The 17,093-nt window shown below is 39.5% G+C and overlaps 2 protein-coding genes and 2 non-coding genes across 5 annotated transcripts; all 4 read right to left on the reverse strand.

Annotated features, from left to right (window-relative positions):
* Nucleotides 1-633: 633 nt before the first annotated feature.
* haus6 (HAUS augmin-like complex, subunit 6) lies at nucleotides 634-10,130 on the reverse strand. The gene is made up of 16 exons (XM_044022658.1): nucleotides 9,686-10,130; nucleotides 9,448-9,543; nucleotides 9,285-9,363; nucleotides 8,529-8,661; nucleotides 8,249-8,393; nucleotides 6,128-6,190; nucleotides 5,966-6,023; nucleotides 5,710-5,883; nucleotides 4,442-4,638; nucleotides 4,241-4,370; nucleotides 3,969-4,071; nucleotides 3,831-3,894; nucleotides 2,982-3,123; nucleotides 2,796-2,894; nucleotides 2,496-2,631; nucleotides 634-1,854 (listed from the first exon to the last, which is right to left on the reverse strand). The coding sequence occupies exons 1-16, from the start codon at nucleotides 9,823-9,825 to the stop codon at nucleotides 1,202-1,204; spliced, it is 2,412 nt and encodes an 803-aa protein (XP_043878593.1). The 5' UTR covers nucleotides 9,826-10,130; the 3' UTR covers nucleotides 634-1,201.
* On the reverse strand, nucleotides 3,629-3,759 carry LOC122767364. The gene has a single exon (XR_006360212.1).
* Nucleotides 4,938-5,068, reverse strand: LOC122767365. Its single transcript, XR_006360213.1, has one exon.
* A 664-nt stretch (nucleotides 10,131-10,794) lies between the features above and the next one.
* Nucleotides 10,795-16,853, reverse strand: plaa (phospholipase A2-activating protein). 2 transcript variants are annotated; one of them, XM_044022687.1, is made up of 14 exons: nucleotides 16,607-16,853; nucleotides 16,024-16,217; nucleotides 15,363-15,463; nucleotides 15,093-15,213; nucleotides 14,672-14,839; nucleotides 13,934-14,069; nucleotides 13,559-13,728; nucleotides 13,281-13,432; nucleotides 12,975-13,194; nucleotides 12,818-12,883; nucleotides 12,655-12,726; nucleotides 12,331-12,438; nucleotides 11,663-11,833; nucleotides 10,795-11,480 (listed from the first exon to the last, which is right to left on the reverse strand). In XM_044022687.1, the coding sequence occupies exons 1-14, from the start codon at nucleotides 16,753-16,755 to the stop codon at nucleotides 10,912-10,914; spliced, it is 2,397 nt and encodes a 798-aa protein (XP_043878622.1). In that variant the 5' UTR covers nucleotides 16,756-16,853; the 3' UTR covers nucleotides 10,795-10,911. The 2 variants fall into 2 exon arrangements, with proteins under 2 accessions (XP_043878622.1, XP_043878623.1); XM_044022688.1 differs by lacking the exon at nucleotides 12,655-12,726.
* Between the last annotated feature and the right edge of the window lie 240 nt (nucleotides 16,854-17,093).

Below are 17,093 nucleotides of genomic sequence, written 5' to 3' on the forward strand. Positions count from 1 at the left end.
GCCCTCTGTCGTAAAAAGGTAAACATTACACCAATACGAGAAGCAACAGGTGAATTAAAAAAAAACTATCTGCTGCTCCGTCCCTATAATACATGCAAATAATGTGTATGACTAATTATTACTCTGTCATGTTTGCATAAAAAGCTAATTTAATTACCATTATTAATAAAATACAATTAAACAGATCTAGAATTCAGTGCAAGTAAAAACAACCACATCCTGCAGCTCCAACTGTGTAATACTGAGTAATCAATGGTCTGTGACTAATACATTTTATAATTTGTGGTTTTAAATTAAATTTAACTTAGCAATAGCAAACAGTACAATCAATACAAACATTTGAGTCTTAATGTAAGATTAGATAAGGGTACATTTAAACACAAACTGAATTCAGAACATTTCTATGTCTTACTAAGGGGGGTAAACAATGGGTGACAAAAGCAAAATTCTTGCCTTTAGAAAAACTTCATACAATGGGAAGTTTGTGTCAAATAGCACGGAGGGGGCTAAATCCTTTCTGGTTTAGTCTGGCAGTTGGTCACATAAGTATACATAACGAGGATCTGTTCAGTTACCATTATGGTAGTTTTCACACCAACTATAACACAATATTATGCTTGCAACACAATTCCATGTTTTCTAATTTCAATTTATTCAAACATGTAAATGTTGACATTTTACATTTGCCCCGTTCTCATTTCTTCTGTAAATCTCAATGAAAAATATATTCCGTCAAGGAAGTTTCATCAACTGACAATACAATGAGGTGGGCAATCTTAGTTGCAGTGAAAAAACATAACCATACATGTTTTTAGATAGGATTTGATCCTGACTTTTGTCCAAATACAACTCATAGCCACTTGCCAAGTATTGCAGTCGCTTCCTGTGACTCTTAGTCCAGACAAGTTTCAGTCATTGCAGTTCGCTGCATAAATTGATCTTTCCTTTCATCTGAATTGTAAATCACAAATGAGAAAGGCTTTAAAACCCTTTTGCAACGATAGCGTTATCAAGTTGACAGGAAAGGAAAAATGACAGGTTTTACATTTTTTTTATTAAAGCATTGTTAGTTTAAATTAAAACCATCTGACTTTAACCACAGAAAACTTTGCAGAACTAGACGTTATTGCCATTTGACATCTATGTATAGATTAAAAAAAAAAAACGTTTAAGACAAAGAAGACTGCTAAAGTGGGTGTAATCACAACTTCAAGTCATCTATTGGAGAGAACGTAATGAGTTGTGGGAGGCAGTAATCCTGTTTTGGAGGTGATGGCATGTCCAGTGAATCCAGGTCCAGGGAGAAAACCTTTGCAGAGGCTTCCACGGACTTAACAGGCCCTGAGAGCCAGTCTCTCTCCAGACCAGAGACATTGTGTCCTGACAATGTCCTCTCCTTGTTTTCAATAAAGGAGCCATCTTCACACACCTGTTGGCTCTTAAACCAATGATTAGCTGCATTTAGTGGTGGCTGCTCTGCTTCAGTCTTTATGAAGGGAAAGAGAAGCTCATCGTCGTCCTCCTCACTCTTCAAATCCACCGCGTCATCCCCAAGGCTGAGCATACTGTCACACTCTGGCATTTCAGGGAGAGTTTCGTGGTTGAGGCTGAACTGGACCGCACTACTGCCCAGGCTGTCAGAGTTGAAGGTGTCCCACAGCATTGTGGACTTGAATGAGGCCTCCTGCTGGCAGACAGGGGGACTGCTGGGGGTCACCACAGTGGGGGTGTCAGGGCTCATTGACACATTGAGCTCCTGGAAGGAAGGAGGTGTTGTGCTTTCGTTAAGCTTGGTCAACTTCTTCCCTATGTCTTCTTCGAGTGCTTTCCTCCATGAATTTTTCACATCCAGAACTTGGTGGGGGGGAGAGCACAAGATGTCTTGGTTAGAAAAACAAACATTTTCCTATAATCACCTCATAACTATGCCTTTCCGTTCATATGCAACACTTTAACCTGGGCCGTCATATAGTGGGCTTTTAACCATTCAATATGAATCAAATATCTATTTTTAGGCTATACACCAATATGAGATAGGAGATATAAAGCTGCACAAGGGTTGTTTTGACTCTTGAGATATTTATGCTTCTCAAATAAGTGTGATAAAGATAAAATCTGTTTATATTCCCATTACATGCTTAAAATACACTTACCTTTAATGTCAGTTTTAATTTGGCTTGTTAAAAGGATATTTACACATGTTAGAAAGAATGAAAGTGACTATAGTCAATTTCTGCTGTGACAATTAGGCTAAAAATGATAGTATTAAGTGACTTAAAATAATTTGTGAACTCTGTATTTCTTTAATCGATATATAATATTTAGTTAATTTCATTAATTTATTCATTATAAATATGATTGATGCAACAGTCATTAGAAGGAAAAGTTATCTTTATGATATGACGATCTAAGACCATATCTTGTCACGATATAGATACAGTATATCCATTCTACTTTGAACCGAATGCATGAGGAAAAAATAAGTTTGGACTTACTTAAACGTTCAGGTGTACGTGGCAGCTGCTTTCTTGTAGAGAAAGGATCTCCATGAAGAGTGCTGAGAAGGCCCTCCAAGTCCAGACTTCTGGCCGTGCCTTCTGTGGGACTAGCTGTAGTTACAGCATCTGCAAACTAAAACAAACAGTGTTGTTTTAACGGGGATGTAGGTCAGAGCATCCTGGATGGGACAAAGTGTCCCGAGCCTGCTGTAGAGAACTGAACAACTCTCACAAGTTGGTCACATCATTCTGTTAAAGTACCAATTACCTCCACAATGAACTTGAGCAGTACTTTACCTGATCTGCAAGGTTATCATACTCCATGTCTAATATCTGCGTCTTGGTTCTTGCAGGGGCCACCTTTGGGTGAACACTAGTCGTCGTCTTCACACTGGCCTGAATAATACAAAAATTAAATAACATTTAATCCGAAGAAAATGTTTGATGTAAAATGGATTTTGATTGAAAACTGGTTAGACATACAACATTGGCCTGAGGTGGTGGTAAAGGTGGAGCCCCCAGGGGAGGAGATGGAGGTGTGTCGAAAAGCCAGTCCAGAGAGGTGTTTACTCGCGATGAAGCTTCAGTGGTGACAATGGGACTCTCACTCCTCTCTGAGAAAGAGCTGTTTCAAAGACAGTCACGAGACTCAATTATTTTTTTTATTCCCTTTCAATTGTTTTTCTCCAAATGCAGGTAGTGCATGTACCCAATTTGTCATTAAGGTTTTTCAATTTTTTTTTTAAAACCTGGTCATCTGTACACCATCAGGGTTACCACATTTTTAAACAATACATTTTTTTAACTAATTACTTTTTTTAACTTTACAAAATTACTTTAAACCAACTTCCATGATTCAATTTCAGTAGATTAACAAATGTTGTTCGCTACAGTGACTACAGGGGCCAGTCAAGTAACATGGAATGGGATCTTTCTCATGTGGCTTGGAGTCTAATGTCGACATATTTGATATCAAAATGGGTCACCAAGTTAAAATGTTCTAAAACATTCACTTAACCAAACCCTGATGGTATACTCCCCGACTTCTCAGACAAAAAAAAGGTTTGTGCTAAAATCACTAAGTGCTTTTACACAGTATGTCTAGTCAACATTTGAGCTGTCAGAAACTGAAGTGTCTGCTCCGTATCTGTCCGTGGCGATTTCCCTCAATTCGCCATGGTCATCAGAGAGCACGGATGCTATGGGGAGGACTAGTGACGGACAGAGCACTGCTCAGGACTGCCCAGGTATCTGCCTCCCGACACATACATTAATAGTTTATAATGTCACCACTCACCATTATTCTCACATTTCAAATATTAGATTGCATACCTTTTTAGGTTTGAAAAACTTAGGTTGATGACTTCCTGTGATTTCACCTCTGCAGGCTTCTCCTCTGAAATTTTAAAACAAAATAAAAGAAGCATCCAAAATAAAGTATCAACTGCAATATAATCTGATGCTGCTTACCAAGAAGTTTAGCAGGGTACTGAGAAAACACACTACTTCTGTAAGTAGCTTCGGCTGCCGGCTTAAATGACAATGGCGCCATTGGTGACAGAAATCCGAGAGCCTAAAAACATTAAGAAATCAAATCAATTTCTGCAACTTTGCACTGAAAAGGGCTGTTATGATCCACACCAATAGAGATTATTCGTCCCCATGTACAACATACTAATGTAGCTGAATGACCTATTGCCTAAAGCAACTTTAGGAGTGAACAAGTCCCATGAACCACTCACAGGATCCTCATTCAGAAAACCATCAAGTGGTGCATCTTTGATGGTGTCCATCCACTTCCTGTCCCACTCAGCCTCCATCTCACTGATGCTACTTCTGACATCAGGAATTTGCTCTTTAGAAATCTTCTGTCTACAAGAGAAAATGAGCTTAATACAATGGAGTTAGAGAAAATACATCAATTCAAGTGAGTTAATGTAGACCTGATGAGGTGGAGGTCCTGCAGCACGCGGCTCATCTGCTGACACTTCTCCTGCAGATGCCGAGGATTGAGGTCAGATTTTGGTGCATCTGAGACACGCCGACGCTCGTCTCTGAGGACATGCAGCGCGTGGTTCATCAGCTCCAACACACACAGGAGGTTCAGCTGACCGGCCTCGTACACATTCCCCGAACTCAACTGGAAGGCATGCGCACACAAACAGGACACTGAGAGACTGATGTAAAAATTCACACAGCAGTAACATGAATGCTTGGGTCTGATGGCATCCACTGTAGGCTCAGGGCACAGTCATGTAAGATGGAATGGGAGATCTTTCTCATGTGGCTTGGAGTCTAATAGTCGATATCAGATTGGGTCACCAATCCAAGTTAATTTCCTAAAACATTCACTTAATTCCAAACCCTGATGGTTTGTGCTAAAATCACTAAGTGCTTTTACACAGTATGTCTAGTCAACATTAACGCTGTCAGAAACTGAAGTGTCTGCTCCGTATCTGTCCGTGACGATTTCCCTCAATTCGCCATGGTCATCAGAGAGCACGGATGCTATGGGGAGGACTAGTGACGGACAGAGCACTGCTCAAGACTGCCCAGGTATCTGCCTCCCAACACATACTACATTAATCGCTTATAATGTAAGTTTATTCTATTGCATTTTGTTTTTACAGCCTATACACATGCAGTAACTGATTATATACAGCATTCATATGATGTAAGGCTCCAAATAAGGATTTTCATGACTGATTATTCTCAATGAAATTGGTCCACAAAACATCAGAAAAATGTTGATCAGAGTCTCCGAAACCTCAAAATTATGATTTTCTTTAATGTGTTTTATCAAACCAAAATGAATCACAAGATACAGGGTACATTAATGTCTGCAGATTATGTAACCAGAAACATTTGTGTAGTACAATACTGGTAATTCAAAGCCATTTAAGCTGTGTGACTGGCCATTTAAGACTATTTGATTTTAAGCAAGACAGCATGCAGTGTGAACATTACCTGGTTTAGAAAAAAACCTTGATATCAGTTGTAATGATTTTTGTCAAAACAACAAAAAAACAGATGAAAAACCAGAGAAAAAAAAAAATAAACCTATTCATTTTCAAAACAGTTATTAGAATGATTTTCTTTCTCTACAATAGAACATGGTACAAAAATATGACAAACATTTTGCTTAATCAAAATTAATACAAACATAACTAAAACATGCAACAATTAACAGGCCCAGTGTTTTTCCTCTCACCTGATGTGGGAGCTGTTCAATTCTCTCCAGCAGACTGCGGGGAACTTTGAGTACTCGATCCGTTCCATCCAGGACGTACTGGTCTACGTCCCCTTTCAAAACACTTGCCACTGAACTCTGCTCCTCTTTGATCGTTGACAACATTTGATCAATGTCTGCCCACAAGGAGCGCACCTGTGGACAATTGAGTATTTTTGTAATTCATGTCCAACACAGAACACACAGGGAAAAATGTTTTGGTAACTAGATTAAATACCTTCTTTGTCTTCTCAGCTGAAGAAAGTTCCTCTGACACAGAATCACTGCTGTAACGCCTGAAAGGAAATTGTTTCGAAATCTGTTTAGTTGGTTATTTTTAACCAACTAAACAGATTTTGCCCGTCGGCAGTTCAGGGAAAAAAGAAAAAGTCACACATACTTGAGTAGTTCATTGTACTTGGTGCCATCTTCTCTGAAATCCCTCATAGATTTTACAAGAAGCCTACAAAAGAGAGAAAAAACAATAAGTATCCTACACAAAGTAGACTCGAACTTCACTCAAAGCAGAACGCTACGCATCTAATGTGCAAACATTTACAAAGCACATGTGCATTTAATCAAGCTGATTGCAAACACCTTGCATCAAACACCAGCTGGCCTCGTTAACTAAGAGTTGTCAGACACACCAACAGGTGGGGCAAGAAACAGCCAATCACATGCTACATCAACCGCAGTGTATGCAATCACCCCTGACTAAAGCTCCAGTGGAAAAAATACAAGTAAATAAATGAATCCAACTTTCAACTAGACTGAATAAAAACATAATAAAAATGTCAGCTAATTTGTGTGCTAAAGTGTGGAGTTTATTAAATAGGCTAAATTAAAATATTTTCACATTTTTACTCAACCATGTATGAAAAAAATTAGGGCTGCAATTAACGATTATTTTCAAAATCATTTGTCTGTTTCCTTGATTCATCGAGTAATCATTTGGTTCATAAAATGAACAAAAACAAGGTTGACCAGTGTTTTTCAAAACTCAAAATTATGTTTTCAATTAATTGTTGCAGCCCTTATAAATTTCTCATCTTTTACCTTACAAGAACTAACATGAGTGATCAGAGCATTTGTTTCTGCAAGAGCTAAATATTGTCTTGAAAGTCAACGCAGCATGACAGTTGTGACAGCATATTTCATTTTTGTTGATCAACTGATAAAACTGGATTTCATTTTCATCTCAATTCCACAAAAAGTTTCTTCAAGTTCAATGGTGAAGTAACCATAAATAACTCATTGGCAGGCAGCCAGAAGATGTTTGAAAATAATCAATTGATGGGTGTGTTTATTTGTGCTTACAAGTTAAATAAAATAATTTCAAGGCTTGTATAGGGGGCTACAGGAGGTTAAAACAACAAGCATCATGTGTATTAAAAAAAACGTGACAATGAGACAAATAAGCACATTCCAGAAGAGTGAAGTATAGTGAATTTAAGTGGAAGATATCAAACTCAACCTCATGGAGGACCCTTGCATATTTGGAATTAATATTTAATTGGGAAAATTGGAAATTGTACATCTCTTCAAGGTGCCCCTCTTTTGTTTGAATTCTGCCCAAACTATGATTGAATTTTATCTTGTGTTATTTTTGTTCATTTGTAGTATGTTGGCCCTAGAGGGCCTAAGTCCCAGTCTACTGGTCGATTTATGAGTCAATACGTTCTGGTTCAACTCAAATTCTGATTGGTCGACTTTTTGCCGTGTTAATTTCATACAGTCTATGGTTAATTTGATTAAGTGCTAATGGGGGTGTTTTCAGAGCACCCCTGTTTCACAGGTAACAGCGTGTCTTCAGAGAACACCCTCTTTGTTTTCAGTATTTTGGATTATCCCAACCCACAAGAGACAGACAGATTAAACAGACAGTCCTCCTCTAACATCCATGTCAAAGACATCGGCAGCATTTTACAAAAATAGAAATAGAAAAAAGTCGAAATGCAGATTGCATATCACAGCTCGACTACAAACATGGAATATATAAAAACGCTATGGTAACTTGTCTGCGTTATGTTGCTCCTTCCGTTTTGAGAATATGAACAGAATTGGCATATTTCAATGTTTTAGTCTAATAATCATTTTATAACTGCAGGCACACCCGCCCGCAATGACGACAGCAGTCTATTTGTGTCTCAGCCGCGAAGCTGAGCTCCTATGTTCAGCGCCAGGACATGCACAGAGCCAAATAATCTAAATATTCCTCAACAGTTCTTGCGTTGATATCACTAGTTTACAAAGTATATTTCCGGAAATCATGGGCTATGATATTGCGCAGATGCACGTGATGCAAAACGCTTTCAGAGTCATTAGACTCTGTCGACACCCCTCCCCCCTTGACTATTCAATTTTAAGTCGAAATTTAAGGGCTTCAGTCTACCAAGAATTTCTTTGGTTGGTTACAGCCCTAGTTATCTCTGTAATGGACTGGCGCGACCTGTTGAGAGCGTAAGCCTTTTGCTTGATGCAACACTCATGTGGAAGAATTGAATGAGCTACATGCACTTACGGGGCTCGTCTCTGGTACTCCAGGAGAAAACGGTCCTGATCCACTGCCGTTTTCAAAAACCTTTTAGTGGTCAGGTTGAATCTCTTCACAGCCATATCCAAGGAAGAAGCAGGCATTGCTGCAGACTCTGGAACCCAGCAGCCATCTACCACAGACAACATTCAGGATTTATCACTCATCTTTTGTCACGCAGTTTACAAAAAAAATGGCCATTCTTGCATCATTCTACACTTGAATACTTGACAGTTTTAACAAATGAAATTTTGTCAGCTACACCTACCTTTGGTGAAGGACTTCATTTCCTGCAGCATGACATGGTTGGCCAACTGAAGCATCAAGCTGATAAACTTTGGGCCTCCGGGGGAGAGGAACAAGGATGCAACTACTTTGGATCCTGCATTCGCAATTTCATCCTACACACAATTTTCTTTTATTATTTATTAGTTTCATCATTGATTCATCTGTCAATCACTTTCTCAATTGCTTGTTTCATCCCCCCAAAAAATGCAGAAAATGGTATAAAAACTCCTCTGGGTGTTTCCAAACCTCAAATTGACAACATCCCCAAATGTTTGTGTCTACCAATCTAAGAAAAAGTCTGACAGAGAGGGGCATCCAGGGTTCATACACCCTTTCCAAATCAAGCATGTTTCTTTTTTGAAACAGAGTTTGTGTGTTCTCTCTATGAATGGTTGATCGTTTCTGTATGTTGGCCCTACAATGGACAACATGTCCAAGGTGTCTCATGTTGTGACATGTCATGATAAAGCAGTAGACTGAGTGAATGAAAAACTTCCCATTTATCTTTGGAGAAAGCATTAGAAGAAAAAGGGCAGAACAGAGTGAAAATGACAAAGACAAAAGGAATCCAAAAGGATTTAGAAAGAATACTTTGAATGTGTTCTTCCATTTTAGAGGAGATAGCGTTTTACAATCTGCATGAGTTACATATCAAAATTGGCCAAGATAATGAACATTACATTACATTACATTACATGTCATTTAGCAGACACAACTGAGAAACAAAAATGCTTACCATTATTTCTCGCAGCCAAGCGCAGGTGACTTTCCTAAACTCAGCATCTGCTTTGTGGTCGAGTACAGGCCAGCAATGTCTAAACCAAAACATAAACACTATTTTAAACATAATTAATGCAACACACGTTTAATAGTCGTTGACGGGTAAGCCTAAAATGTACCTGTATGCGTCCTGAAAACGCGTCGGGTTGAGTTTCACCAAGAGGAAATGGATGACAATGTAGGCAGCACCCTTGTTTGGTTTGTCAAACATATTCCTGTTGACAGTAACACAATTCTTGTTACTAACGCAAGATTTAACGTCGAGAGTTGTGAATAGCTCACAGATACGCTTATACTGTTAGAAGTTGTTATAGCAGTGTTTCTATCAGTTCAAAATAAATACAAAAACAGACTCACGGTCCCAGGTTGATGTGTTTAACGTTGATTTTGAGTTTAGCGAAAGACGATATAGCAGTGTCCGGTTGAAATCCCAGCCCGTGAAGAGCAAACCACAGATACTTTCCTTTCTTTTTCTGAAACAACGCCGGGTTCGCCATGATTACGAGGTGATAGAACACTGAAGCGGATTGTATCGTGGTCACCGATCAAAAAGCTAACATAGCTTATATTCATTAGATAGACGGCTAATTTAGCTGCTAGCCACAAAGTTTACTGCTACCGTTTGTAAGAGAAGCTTTCAAGCGTGTCAGCGTGTATTTAAAAAAACGGCTATAAAACTAACAAATGTTAGAATACCCAACGCGGTAACGATGACGTTTAGTTACAACTTCAATTAGTTAATTTTACTTTCGTTCAGAGGAACTGCAGGGCGTAGCAATTCGAACGCAACCCGCCAATTCGTTTTTTTTTTTTCTCAAATCACCCGGATGTTGTTAGCAACTACTTCCGCTAACGTCGTTTAATAGTTTTCCTTTACGTTTAATTTTTCACGGTAAAAACTAATAATTATATATAATATATAATGCGTTTCACTGGTTGTATAGCAACATATATATCGGTAGTTAAAGAAATGGACATTATTACAGGTTATTTTATATATTATATCCACACACATATATTCTATTATTGTCATATTCACACTAAACATACACATGGGGTTGGACAATAAGGCAATAAAAAGTTCACAATATACATTTTCAAATAATTTGATGATTATTATCATGATAAATGTCAGATGATTAAACACTGATTTTTGCTTAAAACCTAAATTGAAGTTTGGTAAAAAAAAAACAGCAAACAATTAGTTCAGACATCTGAGGCACAACATTCAAAGTAATTACAAGTGTTCCACCAGTATTTGTGCAGTGTACAGCCTGCCAGAAATGATTATCAGAATATTAAATTGAACCTGTTTTTATTTCAATTTATACAAATTATCTTGTGGTATAAATTATATTAATATTAAAAATAAATAGTTATTGACTTTTTGCCCAGCTCTATAAACAAAAAAATGTCCACATTTCCTCAGAAAGGAGTGATAACAAAAACAGACTCGGCATATGCAGTGATTTTGTTTGTCCTTTTTTATTGTAGAAGGTACAATTATTTAAGTCTCCACCACAACTGATAAGCAGAACAGAGTAATAGTAAGAAAGAAGTGCTCTCATGTCTAATCATTCACATCATTGTAGTTCTTTTAAAACCAGTTGGCAACACTCAGCCACTTTAGATGGATCAGACACCGATGAGTACTTTGAAATCTGAGAATTGACCCCCAAAGAGCGGGCCAGGTCCTGGGCCGTTTGGTCTGAAGCCACAGTGGTTCCCAAGGCCACCAGCAGCCTAAACACAGCCTCCTTGTCTTGCACCGTCTCCAGAGCTCTGCTGGCCACAGAGAGACACTGGGCCTTGGCCTCAAGATCGGGTTGGCTGTGCAGGCAGCCAGCATAGTTAAGCACCAGAGTGGCAAGAGCAACATGGATGTTCTTATTGCTGACGGAGGCCAGGTCAGCAGCATGTGACAGCACCGCTTCACGCTGGGCCATGAGGAGGGCTCGGCCGTGCCTGCCAGTGAAGCAGTTACACAGAGTCCGCAGTGCCAACATCTGGTTGGCAGGGCGCCCCTCAGGCCTCATCAGGCTCAGCAGATGGTTGCACAGCTGGACTCCCTCTGCCTCTCCACAGAGGCTCTCATTAATCTGCGGGTGACGTACTGCCAGCCTCATGATGTCCAGGACCGGAAATACGATGTCTACATTCCAGGAAAAGGAAGGGGTAGTTTAATTAATTAACAGTGAAGTACCCGAGTAGTTGGCTTGTGTTTTTTTCTGGAATAACTTTAAAACTAAAACCAATAAACTATGACAAATGAAATTAAAGAGAGAAAAATAAAATAAAATCATCAGAATTTTGGTCAGGAAGCTGTTGATTTACCTTCAGGCCAGTGAGAAGCTTTCCACAGTAGATTGATTTGCTGGATGTTTGGAAGAGGTTCTGAGGAGTTCGGCCCACAGACGGACACCAGCAGCCTTTCGAGACTTTCCAAAATCTCCTCAGATAGCTTGTGCCCCTGAGGGGCACTGTCATTCAACTCCTTCAGCTTGGCTGGTAATGAAAGAACAAATTACTGATTCTGACACAGTGAGGGAACTTTGAAACAATGTTAACAATGTTCTTATGAAAAAAGTGCAGGTATGTTGTTTACTTTTTAAAACCTAAATAATGCAACTTGTTCAGAGTTTAAAGGTGCTGTATGAAAGTTTTTGCTGTGCCTACAAAGAGAACATGAAAGTTAACAACCATTTTAAAAGAAATGTTATACCGAATCTACAAACCAATTAATGAACTAATTGTCTTGTTAATGTTCTGATCTCAGGTGCCACAAAACATCTTTAAACTGTGATGTTGATGTTTTATAGTAACATATTAATCTATACAGACATTTAAGTTACGACATTAAGCTACGTTAAAGTTAAGTTTCTTGATCACAGCACATTTTCAAAAGTCTAATAATGTTTTTCAATGAGTCTAGCTTGGAGACATCAGATATCAGAAATTAATAGCAGGACCTGCAAAACATCATCGTCATTTAAAATGCTTACCAATGATCTGTGTGATACTGGCTTGCTCAAAAGTCACAGGATCAGTCTTGGGGAAATAGATGTTAGTTGTGATTTGTCTGAGGGCTGCAGAGGAGTACGCGCCTCCACCTGCCAGAGAGAGAGAAATATGATCTTGTCTAACATTCAGCCTTTAAAGGTGCTGTTTACACAATGAGGAAATGAAATGGGCATGAGCCTGTTTTTCAAGAATTAGGGAAATGCCACAATTCAATCTCTTGTCATATTTGTTCAAGAGAGTGTTTAGTTTGTCTTGTTTTGACAGACCTGTTCAAAATCCACCAGCTGCTTCAGTAAGTTACTCACCTGTGAAGGGATCTGCTGGACCCACAGGAGCACTTGGGTTCACCCCAGACCCTGGGATGTAGCGACCAGAGCCTGTGGAGAAAAACAAATTCACAAATGCATGAAAAAACATCTACACTGATGTTTAGATTGTTGAAAACCTTTTAAGTAAACATTTTATTACCTGTGAAGGGATCCGCTCCAAAGCCTGGCCCATTATCAGACGCCCCGGGAATATACCGAGCTCCTCCTGTCAAACAATAAGAGAGAAAACATATGATTATTTTGTCTAATAACCTTTAAATTACATGACAGAAGTAGAAAAACACCAGTATCCTCACCAGTGAATGGATCACCGCCAGCAGGCTGGGCTGGTCCTACCACATGACCTTTAGTGTTCTCTATGATAAAATTGGCAACCTGGTCAAGGAACATGGGGCTCAGGTCATTCTTCTGCAAGAAGTTGTGTGCTGTCAGCCAGGGATCATCCGAGACATTGTAAGGCAGTTTCATGGACGGCCCTCCCTCATTTACGTCAATGGTGAAGACGTAGTCATATTCCTGGGGGGGTCAGGAGTAATTGATGATTGCTCTTTTTTGTGAAGTCAAGTAAAGTTTTCATACCTTATCATTCAGCTTGACCTTACCTTTCCTTCATACATCACACTCTTGGAAGTCTGTTGATTGGAGCCTCCAACTACATCTCCGATTTTTACCCAGCGGCCATCGCTGACGCTCCACTGATATGCCTCCACCTTCTGTTCATCTTTAATCAGCCGTGTCTGTCCGTCACGATTTCCTGGAGAAAGTAAATAAAACAATTATAAAACAACGTAATGCAGAATAGCTAATTTCTTTTAACTAGAAAACACAAAGATGTGTGAGCTGGAAACATTAGTGGTTTTAGACTTGTCTGTTTGCTTACCAGGCTCATTAAGGTGTTCTCTTCCAGGAAGATCTTCCATTTTGATATCTCCAAGGTCGCCTGTCTTGGGGTCAATGGTGGTTTTGGAGAGCTCGTCCTCAAAAGCCTGCAGGTCTTCTGCACTGGCAAAGCGGTCCTCAGTTTCCGTAAAAACACGGATAATTCCATCGCTGTTGGTAGAGGGGAAGCATGTAGGTAAGCAGCAAAACTAGTTTATATGCTACTGTAAATCATGTTGATATGATGTAAGAAATGTAAGCCACAATAACAAGTAGCAGTAAAGGGTGTTTAAATATTTAAGCTGTGACAAAAAGGAAAATAGATGTGATCAAGGGAATTATTATTGACAAAATGTGCAAACTGCAGTCCTGTTACCTGGCTCCCACAGCTATGTCTCCATTAGGAAGAATACAGCAGCACCAGACAGACTGGGCAGGCAGACGGATGGTCTGAGTACATTCTCCCTTCCTCCATATCCTCAAAGTCCTGTCCTCTCCTGTACTTACAAAATCTTTTCAAGGGGGGAGAATCAGTCTGTGTCAGTCAGTGTGTTTACATGCAAGTTAAAAGTCAAATTTTAATCAGACTAAGAAAATTATTTTTACAATCTTATTACTACTTATTACATAGTCTTATGGAGTCGGACTTGTTGCGTTGTGCGCATGCAACAAAATTTCCTCCCTAGTATTTGACCCGAAAGTAGAGGCGTATAAACGGCATAAACTGCAGAACCATTACCAGAAAAGAACAAACAACACGATGACGGAGAACACCCACTTTTGGACTGACAGAGCGACAAGAACCACAGCACGATTCACCTCACCATACATCACGCTGTTCACTTTTCTGTGATGTAAAGGTCAACAGGAAACGCACTAGCTTATAGAGAGATACAGCGCCACCTATGGAGGCAGAGTCATGGAGGCTAATAAATCGATTTTATCCTCAACATGACTCGGAAGGTTGTCCGATTGACTGACTCAGTCGGACTACTGCCTTAGCTCGATTAAACTATGCATGTAGAATAAGTGAGTGTGAGTCAGAAACTGGTTCAACAAGCAAACAAGTACACACACATTAAAGGACTTTTTCTATTAACATAAATTAACAAACCTTGGCAGTTGGGAAAGACAGCTAAGCTGTAGATGTAGTTGGTGTGGCTATAATAGACCTGCAAACATTCGCCATTCACATGCCACCTTCTGATACTGGTGTCATTGCTGCAAGAGAAAAACTCAGTGTTGCTGATCACTGCTAGTCCCCTTACACAATCCTCGTGACCTAAAATGAAAAAAAGGATGATATTCATGCCTTGTCAACAAGAAGTCCTATGAACAATACCAGTGTTCTTAATAAATTAATCTGATGAGCCTATTATATATCCCTGGGCAATTATCTCCTTGGTAAGTGGCTGAGGCCAAACATGTTTAATGGTGTACACAATTTTGTGTACTGATGCAAAGAGAGGTTACTTTTGCATATTTAAACAATACAGATCCAAATCAAAAGCAAAGACAAGTCATTTGTTAAACACCTGTGAAAGTTTTCTCGCATCGACCCGCTTTCCAAAGCTTGATGGTTTTATCTGCTGATCCAGAAAGCATGAGGCCTTGTTCAGGTAATATGACCACAGCCCAAACTGCAGCAGCGTGGCCCTGTAGAATTTACAAGGCAGAAAATATTCTCTATCACCATCACCTTACATAATAAAATTGCAAATGACAGCTTCAGTAAGATTCAAAGAAGCTCTGTTAGGAGGGAGGGGAGATCTGAGTAAGATGAACATTACAGGTGCTGGACATACCTGCAGGGTCATCATGCACTTTTCATTGAGCCAGACTTTAGCTGTGGTGTCCCAGGAGCCGCTCAAAAGTGTCCCAAACTTCCCAGAGGACAGGGTGCAAACTGAGAATATTAAAAGTTAAAAAAGTAAGAAAAAATAAACTAGACAAACTTAACATGTTTGACGAAAATGGAAACAACAGAGAGCAAATATTATAACTATAACTAACATGCTCACTCCATTCAGCAACACAATAAAAATGTTGCTTAAAACATTCTTCTTGTGGTGCACACCTGTAAAATTCTCTTGCATCATTGACATGTCATATTGGTTGCACAATGCGACTGATTAGTTGTCAACATGGCAACATAGATGTTTTCTTATCAACAAAACCTGACCAAACAGCTCCCTGTTGCGGTCTTGAAAGTTTCTAATAATGCAATGACTACCTCTGTTTAATGTGCTACCATTGTCCTCTCAGTAAAAGAAAATTCAAAATCTAACCCTCCTTGTTGAGACCTACAAATGGATCAGACCTCTGTATGTGTTGTTACATGGAGAGAAGCATTAAATATAAACATTGTATGACTCAATAAGTTAAGAGTCATCAATTGTCAAAAGTGTCAAACTATATTATACAATAACACTATAGACCCGGCTTGAGAGAATAAGAGAGACACACCTGTATTTTTGTGGCCCTTAAGAGTGAATAGGGGCTGTGGACTGTCCATTGAGAAAATGCAGATGTCATTGTCATTCCCACCAGTGGCAATAAGTCCTCGAGGGTATGTTTCATTTGGAGCAATAATGCATACACAGGATACAAAATTCGAGTGGCCGGACATGCAGTGCATCTCTGTGAAGCCTTTGTCTGGGCTGTCAAAAAGATGAGACAGAGAGCATAGACATCTCAAGTCAACATTTACTTTAAACTGAACCAACATTAGATAACAGTGCCTGATTAGTAAATATGTTATCAAAATAAAATACGAGAGCCAATCTAATTCCGGTGAAATTTAGCCACAACTCGAACTTTATTAAGTTATGGCCGAATGAATGACAAAGCTAATTTCAGCACACGTTAGCACTACGATCAGTAGCTTATATGGCTACATGCGACAACATGGAATTCATTGCAAATTGTTGTTCATTTAGACACATTTCGATCACAGCACATCACCTGAGCACGGTGTTCACAAACGAACTCGCATAAATAATATACACAATAGCTATTGGTTAGCCAGTAGGATGCTAATGCTAGTTACCTTGAGTTTGGTACCCAGACTCTTCCGGTTCGGTCCCTCGACACAGAAACGAACGCGCCGTCTGGGAAAAGAGCGGCCGCGAGTCCCCTCACGTCCATTTCGTGGCCCGGGATGGAGCACCGGAGTTTGTATGTGTTAGACAACGCCATTTTCCCCGACAACACGGCGAAACTACAGCGGTAATGTAATGCTAAGCGGCGTTGCTGTCAACAAACACCGGCCGCTAATGTTAGCGGAAGTTGAATTACGTGAGTTCTGGTCCTCTTTTTCTTCTTTTGCGTCCACTGGCAGATAGCAAGCTCTGTTGAATTACATTACCGCCACCTACTGTTTCAGAGTGTGAACCAGAGCTATCTCAACAAAAAGGTATAGTGGTAGAAGATGGATGAAAGGGTAGAACCTACAACTGACAGCTACAGTGCCCTTTTCAGATTAAAAAAAGACATTCAGATTCTTAAAATATTGAAATAGATAGATAGAAAGTAAA

Source organism: Solea senegalensis, linkage group LG3 (assembly GCF_019176455.1).
Source record: "Solea senegalensis isolate Sse05_10M linkage group LG3, IFAPA_SoseM_1, whole genome shotgun sequence".
In the NCBI taxonomy this organism is placed as follows: Eukaryota; Metazoa; Chordata; class Actinopteri; order Pleuronectiformes; family Soleidae; genus Solea; species Solea senegalensis.